The sequence below is a fragment of the Belonocnema kinseyi genome, chromosome 5 (genome assembly GCF_010883055.1).
Source record: "Belonocnema kinseyi isolate 2016_QV_RU_SX_M_011 chromosome 5, B_treatae_v1, whole genome shotgun sequence".
Lineage (NCBI taxonomy): Eukaryota > Metazoa > Arthropoda > Insecta > Hymenoptera > Cynipidae > Belonocnema > Belonocnema kinseyi.
Genome location: NC_046661.1, coordinates 3,456,217 through 3,466,013, shown reverse-complemented (window position 1 = coordinate 3,466,013; position 9,797 = coordinate 3,456,217). Strand labels below are relative to the sequence as shown.

The 9,797-nt window shown below is 34.6% G+C and overlaps 1 protein-coding gene across 4 annotated transcripts in view; it reads right to left on the bottom strand.

Annotated features, from left to right (window-relative positions):
- Positions 1-9,797, bottom strand: part of LOC117172355 (growth arrest-specific protein 2-like) — a 410,439-nt gene that overhangs the window by 143,974 nt on the left and 256,668 nt on the right. For all 4 annotated transcript variants that reach the window (XM_033360191.1, XM_033360192.1, XM_033360189.1 and 1 more), the window contains one exon: positions 9,131-9,255. In XM_033360191.1, coding sequence (XP_033216082.1) covers positions 9,131-9,255 — 125 coding nt within the window. The remainder of the gene's footprint in view (positions 1-9,130; positions 9,256-9,797) is intronic.

Genomic DNA, 9,797 nt, shown 5'->3' with positions numbered 1-9,797 from the left:
GAAACTCGGTAAACCACTTATGAATCGTTCCAATCGACGGTGCAGAATCCGGGTAATACTTATCCAGCTTGGCCTTGGTCTCGGATATCGTTTTCTTGCGAATATAGTAGTGTTTGATCAAAACTCGAAACTCAGATTTTTGCATATTAAAAAAAACTCGGAGGTTAGTCGCTTCTCAGTGCTGTAACTTGTAAATGCGTAAATATAAATGGCTGAAGTTTTGACAGGCGTCATTTGGAGGATCAAGCTCGACGAAAATGGTTTACATTAGTGAATACTAATGCCATCTCTTAGAATTTTCAGGTACTTATCAGACTGCCTAGTATCTGCATTTCCCTATTCAAATTTAATTGCAGCCATTTCCCATTCACTACAATTAAGTAATGAAGAGCATAATCTGCATTATACAATTAATTGGACTTCATCAAACATCAATTGTTTGATGCAGATTCGTTTCTGTAAAAGGGAACCTGCACTTCTGCATTCAGTTTGACATCCTGCAAACTACATTTCATTGAGAACTTGAAACGATTCATGCGTTTCTTCTGTCAATCGTAAATCACGAATTGAACTTAATTAAGTTTTTTGAGGTTATGTTCTCCTATTCAAAACGTCTTAAAATTATAGAACGAGTACATCTTCGAATGTGGCTTAGCAGATTTAATTAAGTCCAAATAGCTAACAAAAACAATTGAAATGCAACTTTGTCAATCTGGAATTTTAAGATACACATTTCAAAGCGCTCCAGTTCAATCGTTTCTTTTTCCTAGGTTTTCTTTCAGATATCCCCACAAAAAGAAATCTGGTGAAATAAGATCTGGCGATCTTGTAGCCCAATTTATCGTACCGCCTCTACCAATCCAGCGACTATTGAAATCACGATCAAGAACTTTTCGTACTACCGCTGAATAGTGTGCTGGACGACCTTCTTGTTGAAACCACATGGTCTGCCGTATTTCTAAGCTCAAGACTTCAAGAAATATTGGCAGTTCACTTTCCAAAATGTCTTGATATTTTGGATCATTTCAGCTCCCTTTGTGTCGATTAAATTTTCCATGGTTTGTAAAAGACCACTAGTCATAGAATAATACATAACGAAAAAAGTTGGGATTTTGTTGTATTTGTTCACGCGCCCACTGACAAAAAGCTACCCGATTTTGGAAATCAATGCCTTAAAGTTCTTGATGTAAAGAGACATGATACGGATGAAATTGATTACGTTTCAAAATTTTCCAAACACTGCTCTGAGACATTCTGGAATCACGAGCAATTTCTCGTGTACTAACCTGAGGATTATAAGCCACTGCAGCCAATACAGCAATTTCATTATTTTCTCCAGTGATTGTTGTTGTACGGGTTTTTTTCTTAGGTTGAACACTTCCGTCGGTAGTAAATTTTGTAATAGTATGATAAAATGAAGCACGTGACATAATTCTATTTGGAAAACGTTGAGCGTAGAGATTGACAGCATTATCAAGATTTCTTCCAGCTTTTCCATACACCACAACCATTTCAATTTTTTCTCGTACGGTTTGATACTTCGTTGTGAAGAAGTATTCGTAATAATTTTTGATCTAACTACAATGTGTTTTGTCTTAAATGTATTTTTCCTAATTAACTGTATTTAAGGAAAGAAAAAAGTAAATACTTTCGTAATTTTTCGATAGCGTCCATTGACCTCAATCTACAATAATGCAAGAGCTCAAATTTAGGAATATTCAGGAAGCACTATTAATGTAAACGTATTAGTTAATAATTACTTCTCAGGAACGGACATACGTTTTGGCATGTTTATCAAAATAATAATTACGAAAGAGATCGGAAGCTCTATTTCCCTTAGTTTTGACTGACATAAAAAAGAAGGAGGTTCTACCTATGTTCGTCGCAACGTATTTTTTTTATGTGCGAGTTTTTATTGCACTCGTTCAAAGATTCTGTGGCGATTTGAAAAATTCTTTTTTTCTGTGGTCAGTCATTTTACAATGAAAATCGTGTATTTTTTATTGTTAATGTATTGCAGAATTGTCAGCGTGCATTCTCAGTAACAGTAAAATGAAGAAAAACGTAATTTCATCGATTACAACGCCATGTTTCGCGGAACGAGATAAACGTTTAAAACAAATCATACGAAATTCAATCCTAAGAATCTGAATATGCAATATAAAATAGGGTTTCCCATTTAAGATTTCAAACTTTCTTCCACCCCCAGGGGGCGATGTGGAGCAATCGATTTTAACATCAGTGTATGTACTCCTTAGAGTAATTAAATTTTGATTCATTACTTTTGTTCATAGAGTACCTATTTCTCGAGATATCTGAAAGCATCAAGTTAAAAAAATCACCCTGTATATGTCAATCAATCAAATTAGCATATGGAGGGGCTTTTCCCGTGGTCTGAACGATGGTGGGGGCCCTTCCCGAGTAAACCTAAGTGAGATGTTTTCGTTTCGGAGGAATAAACTTAAACGGGGTTTCAGTGTACTCTGAAAACCGTTCCACAATACGATCCGTTACACTGTAGAGGCGCAAAAATACTTCAATTAAAAAAAAAACATTTGACGAAAAAAATCTCTTCTGTTACGGCCGGTATAATTAAAATTAATATATCAAATATTACAATCTTGTAGCATTATAATGGATCTGGACAAAATCTGAATGTTTATAATATTATTAAGAGTTTATGGGTGAATGCCAAACCGTAATTCCCTGAGATTCACAAAATATAAATAAAAAATACTAAAAATTTTCTGTCACGAACCTTTCTTAGGCTACAAATTAAAAATTTTAAATGCTATTGTGACTATTCTGCGACCTTCTATAGGGAATTTTAAAGTAGAATCCGAATGTCAACAATTTAAAAGTTGATTTTGCCGTTTTTTCGAGTTTTCAAAAAAGGAACCGAATGAGGACCCAATGGGGGTCTTTACGGGTACTTTTCAGAGGCTTCATTCGGTCCCTTCGGTCCCCTAGGGCACCTTCTAAGAATAAAAAAAATATATTTTTAGGCAATTTTATAAATTACAATTAAGCGTCATGTCCAATAACTGAGTCGTCTTGGATTTTCGACTTGTTTTCCACTGTAACGAAAAATATTTGTTTTGATATCTACTTTAGAGCCAGATTTTACATGGATAGAAAAAGATAGAGATATTCAATCCTTCCCAAATGCACACTTTGCATCCCACAAACTCTATCCTTTTCTTTCCCCATCCTATCCGCCGCGTCTAATTACATCTATCTCTTTGTATCCTTGACTTTTTTCCTTACAGTCACAACTGTCTATCTTTTTCTATCGATGGTGTTCACAACTGTGTATCTTTCTCTATCATTGACTTTATCCCTTGTGGTCCCATGGGCCTATCTTTTTCTATCTTTGTGAGTTCACAAATACCTATCTTTATCTATCCCAGACTGTCAACTTTCAACGATATATCGTTTTAATTTCTATCCATTTGAATCCACTAAAAAATGTAGTATTCTTATGACTTTCAAAAATAATAATATATTTCGAATTTCAAACTCCCGAAAAATAGTATTAAACCAGGAAGGGTTTTATACCTAAAAACAAAATTCCCTAGCTTTATGTCTTACTATTCGAAGTTCGAACTCTGCAAATACGTCTAGCGAACCTCCAATTATATACGGTGCACATGATTTCACTCGTAACTAATTTTTACAGTCAACCACCTATTGGGAACCTGCCGGTACTAAGTCAGGGATGTACGTCAACTAGCGCGCGCCTCGCTAAGGATAGACGTAGATAAACGGGGGATTCTTTTGGACAGAACGACTTGTATTCGAAAAGATAGGGCTATCTCATATTTAAAAAAAGAGAGAAATGGATTCACTTGGATAAAAAGACTGGGATTCAAGACGATAGGGCTATCTTATATTTAAAAAAAGATAGAAATCGATTCTCTTGAATAGGAGAATACGGATTAAAAATTCATATAAAAAATACGGACAAAATTTAAGATTCCACAACGGATAGAGAAGGATAGATGTGGATAAGCTGTGGATTTATTTTGATAGGATGACTGAGATTTAAGAAACTAGGGCTACCTTATATTTCAGAAAAGATGATAATGGATTTACTTGGAAAGAAAAATAGGGATTAAAACATATAGACGAAATTTGTTATTGACCAACGTATAAAAAAGGATACAAGTAGAAAAGTGGAGGATTGATTTATATAGAAAGAGTGGGATGCAAGAAGATAGGGCTATCTTATATTTTAGAAAAAATAGAAAAAGATTTAATGAGATACAAATATAGGGATTGAAAAAGAAAGACAAGAGACAGACAAGACGGATAGAAAAATATAGGCGTAGATAAGCGAAGGATTTATTTAGAAAGAAACACTAGAATAGGGATTGGTAGTGGAAAGAAAAGGATACATGTGGATAAGTGTCGGATAGACATGGATAAAAAGATATACCCAAAATTTTCAAAAATAGAAATTCTAAAAATCTGAAAACTGTTCTGAGTTATTTTAGGCGAGCACGACAGCTATCCCTATAAACAGAACAACTTTATTATTTTTGAAATTCGCATTATACATAATTACTATATCTTAAATATATTAAAATATATAGTAAAATATATTGCAATATGTTGCGCATTATTATTTTAGTGAAAAGTTTATATGAGAAGAGTTCCCAAGAGCGAAGTTACATACGGTCCAGCATTGGCCCATAGTCGGCAAAAATATTGCCGAAGCTCGGCTGCCATAATCACGCCAATGACGGAATAATCACTATGGCCTGCACTTGGCAGCCAAGGTTTGGTTGCCATTATCGGTCCAACACTGGGTACCAGTATTGGATCAAACCTAGCTGCCATCTTTGCGCCATTGCCGGATTGATAAATATTGACAGCCAAGGTTTGGTTGCTATTGTCGGCCAAACATTGGGTACCCATATCAGACCAACCTGGATGCCGGAGTTAATTCAAAAACTGATCAAAAATCATTGAATTAAATAAATAACAGTTGATTGCAAGTACTTTGAATATGAATATTAATGGTCCTGTTGAGATTGAATACATATATTACATTTTGAACATTATATTACAAATAAAATTTCAAACGCTACGGGGATCCAACCTACATCTATATACCTAAATCTATCCTCTAGCAGTCGGGAGTGCTAACCACTACTCTAAAACGATAAGTTGAAACTCTGTGAAAAAGCCATCCTCATAAGCTACAGTTCAGAAAAGTTAAAGTACCGAATTTTAAGCTTCCTTTTTCTAATTATTTATTATTCTGCAACGTTATGTAAGTGTAAAATAGCCAATATAGGCTGGCAGCATTGAATCAACATTGGGCCAATTTACCTAAAATATGTTTTGCCGTGGTAAAAGTCACACTTGGCCTAGTAATGAGCCGTCACTAGGTCAGTATTTGGCTGATCCTCGTGAAACATGGTTCCCCGTACTAAAAGTGAGACTTGGCACAATAAAGTGCCGATACTGGGCCAAGCATCCGTAGAGGATCGGCAAATATAAATAGCCAATATAGGAGATCAGCACTCGCTCAACATTGGGCCGAATCGAATAAACCATGGTTTGCCCTGGTAAAAGTGACACTTGACCCAGTAATGTGCATTCACTGGGACAGGATTTGGCTGATCCTGATGCTCGGTGGAGGATCAGCAAATATAAATAGCAAATATAGGCTGCTAGTACTGGATCAACATTGGACCGATTTAAGTAAAGCACGGTTTGCCGAAGTAAAAGTGACGGCCCATTAATGTGCCGTCACAGGGCCGGCCTTTGGCTGATCTTCGTGAAACATGGTTCCCCGTACTGAAAGTGAGACTTGGCACATATAAGTGCCGAAACTGGGTCAAGAATCGGTGAAGGATCGGCAAATATAAATAGCCAATATATGCTGTCAGCACTGGCCCGACATTGGGCCGATTTAAATTAAACATAGTTTTCCGTGGTGAAAGTGACACTTGGACCAGTGATGTGCCGTGACTGGGCCACACTTTCGCTGATACCCATGATCCCCGTACTAAAAGTTATACTTGGCACAATAAAGTGTCGATACTGGGCGAAACATTGATGGAGGATCGGCAAATTTAACTATCTACTATAGGCTACCAATAAAATCTCAACACTGGGCTGATTAAAATATCGATATTGGCCCAATATCGTTAGTCGACGTTTGGCTGCCAAATTCGGACCAACACAGGGCCATGTATTCAGCTCCGGGATTTCGCACTTAGGTTGTAACACTCGCTAAAAAAAACACAGCACAAATTTTATTTTTTGAAAATAAGACAAATTATATTTTCTTGAGCTTTTTGTTTTTCTTTGTTTAAAAAAGGTTCGATTTTCGAATTCGCATAAGCAGAACAATATTATTTATATTTAGTACACCCACGCCTAATATAATTTTCTTTCTCGAAAAGAATTACAGTACTGGTCCTAAAAACGTTTTTTGGGTATTCTGGCTCAAAATTTAATTTGAAACAATAATTTTCGTAGCACAATAGAACATAAATCTATAAAAATTCTGCAAAACTTTAATGTTTTGAAAATCAACGATTCCGGTGCCAACTTCTTGGACATTTTAGCTTTACTCTAATTAATTTAGGTAGGGAAAACGTCCATAAAAAGTAGACAATGCAACCGAAAGTGGATAAGCATTAATTATAAAAAGATTATTTTTATTTTTATTTACAAAAAATATACTAACTTAACAATTATTTACATTAAATTAATTATTTTGCTTATCGGCGTGTGAGCAGAAGAACGTAGTGTCTGATTTTGATTTCATCAGAGCGAGATACGTCGTCTTTTGAAACAATAATCAAACACTTATTTCTTTCGCTCACCCGTCGATAGATTAGTATGTTTAATGAATGATGATCCTAGGTAGGTTGCATTATCTACCGTAAGGAGATTATTCCCCTACTTAATCTTCATCATTTTTTTCAACCATATAAGATAAAACTATTTTTGTACAATGTTTCAACAATAATTTTGCTTCAAACATACGTATTTTTGAATAATATTATCTATACAAATAATGAAAGAAAACAATTTATGAAACATTGAGGTTTCGTGTTTTGCAAATTTGATCTTGTTTCTCCTACATATTAAGAACTATAAATCTCACGTTCTTTTAAATACCCTGGCGGACCGAAGGAACCAAAAGGAGCCTCTACAAAGTACCAGTAAAGACCCCATTGGGTGCCCATTCGGTTCCTTTTTAAAAACCTAAAAAGAAACAGCAATATCAACATTTAAACTGTTGAAATTCGGATTCCACGTGAAAATTTCATTAGAAATTCACGCAGTAATGGCAATACTTTTTCTTGCAGCGTTACAAAGCTTAAAGTCAAAGTACTGTCACTTACATAGGCCGAAGGCGCCTTCAAGTGCACCTTCTTTTAGTAGCAGTTAATAAGCGTTCCGTCGGTAACTTTAAGAATTTTGTCTGTTTCTTTCCAGCGTTAAAAATTAAGAAAAATGTCATTATATTCTGCTGAAGGTGCCATCAAGTGCATCCATAATAGCTCAAGTAGTATGTTGCGCGCAAAGTTAAAAAATAAAATTCTCTCTTACTTGCATCGTAACGTTGTTGTCTGAAGTTTCCACTGCGTGGCGCTAGCATCCAGATAAAATTCTTAATGTTACTGACAGAACGCTTATTAACTGCTACTAAAAGAAGATGCACTTGAAGGCGCCTTCGGCCCATGTAACTGACAGGTATTTTCTTTTTTAAAGCTTTTAACGCAACAAGAAAAAGTATTGCGATTACTCCGTGAGTTTCCAATGCAAATTTGAACGTAGAATCCCTTCCGTATCCCTTCCGTATCATACAACAAAAATTCAAAAAATCAGCTAGATCAATGTTTAAATTGATGAAATTCAGATTATAGGTTAAAATTCCCAGTGGAAGGTCATGGAGTAATCGCAATAGTTTTTTCTTTTTGAAACGGTAAAAAGTTAAGCAAAATATAAGACCTTTAACGCCTGTTAACTGCTTCTTACAGATGATGCGTTTGAAGTGTAGCAGTCAACAGGCGTTATACGTCTTATATTTTTTAAAACTTTTTATCGTTATAATAAAAACTATTACGATTACTCTGTGACCTTCTAATGGCAATTTTTACGTAGAATCTGAATTTCCCAAATCTAAAAGTTGAGTTCGCTGTTCTTTTTCTATTTTTTGTTGCATGATACTCCTGCCGGACCGAAGGAACTGAAAGGAGCCTCTACAAAGTACCTTTAAAGACCCCACTAAGTCCCGCCTCAGTTTCTTCTTAAAAATCTCCACAACAAAAAACAGCAAGATCAACTTTTAAATTGTTGAAATTTGGATTCTACGTTGAAATTTGCATTAGAACTCACGTGGTAATCCCATTACTTTTCCTTGGAGCGTTGAAAACTTAAAAAAATAAAATACCTGTCAGTTACTTGAGCCGAAGGCGGCTTCAAATGCATCTTCTTTTAGTAGCAGTTAATAAGCGGTCCGTCGGTAACTTTAAGAATTTTGTCTCGATGCTAGCGCTACACAGTGGAAACCTCAGACAACAACGCTGCGATGCAAGTGAGAGCAGTCAAGCAGTATCCTTGAGGTTACGAGACGAGAGGTCAGGACTAAAGGTAAAGGATCTGTTTGAATTCTCATTTTTCATATTATTCTTGTCGGAGAAGGTATCAAATATGTGTAAAATTAGACATATAAACTATTACATATATTTATTTACATTTATTTGGCAATTTTGAATTTTATTTTTAAACTCTGCGCACAACATACTAGGATGCGTTTGAAGTTACCTTCAGCAGAAGTTCATGACATTTTAAAATTTTTTAACGCTGCAAAAAAATATTGCGATTACTCCGTGAGTTTCTAATGGAAACTTTAACGTATAATCCGAATTTCAAAAATTTTAAAGTTTATCTTGCGGTTATTTTTTGTAGTTTTAGAAGAAGGAACCGAAGGGGGACTTAGTAGGATTTTTAAGGGTACTTTATAGAGGCTCCTTTTGGTTCCTTCGGGCCGTTTACTCAATCTGCTAGGATCAAGCCGCGACTTGTAGTCATTAGCGTAGAGAAAGTCGAATAATGCAGAGAATCGCGTGGTTATTGACATTTAGAAAACTAGTCTTACCCCCTTTACTTTTCCGGCCTCAACAGCAGATCTTGCTTTTTCCTGAATCACTCTCGCTAGGCGACAGACCATAGATCCATTCTCTAAGGATTCAAAAAAATTTTCACCTGTTATGTGATCCACATCTGGAACAAAAAATACAAAGAAATAATATTTTACTTTCAACTAATATAAATGTTTTTAATTAAGTTAAAATTATAAAATAATAAAAATTTTGGGTTAAAAAACAATTTTTTTAACTATAAATTTAACTATTCTATGTTTAATTGAAAAGTGATCTTTTTTGTTGAAATTTTTTGTATTTTATTGAATACTCGTCTTGCTTAGTAGAAAATTCATCTTTTTTGTCGAAAATTTAATTATGATTAAACATTGACTTTTTGTATACAAAATTAGTCTTGGTGAAAAATAAATTTCTTTTGTGCAAAATTCATGTATTTTATTAAAAATTCCTTTTTTAGTATACAGTTCAGCCTTTTGGATAAAGATGTAACGTTTTATTCAGAAATTAAACTATTTTTTTAAAAACAATTTTAACCATTTTTTTCAATTTATGTATTTTCTTCAAAATTTATTATTTTTGGCAAAAAACTAATTGTTTTAGTTAAAAGTTGAACTATTATTATTAATAAATAGTCAACCAGTCATTGACATTGATATAATATTA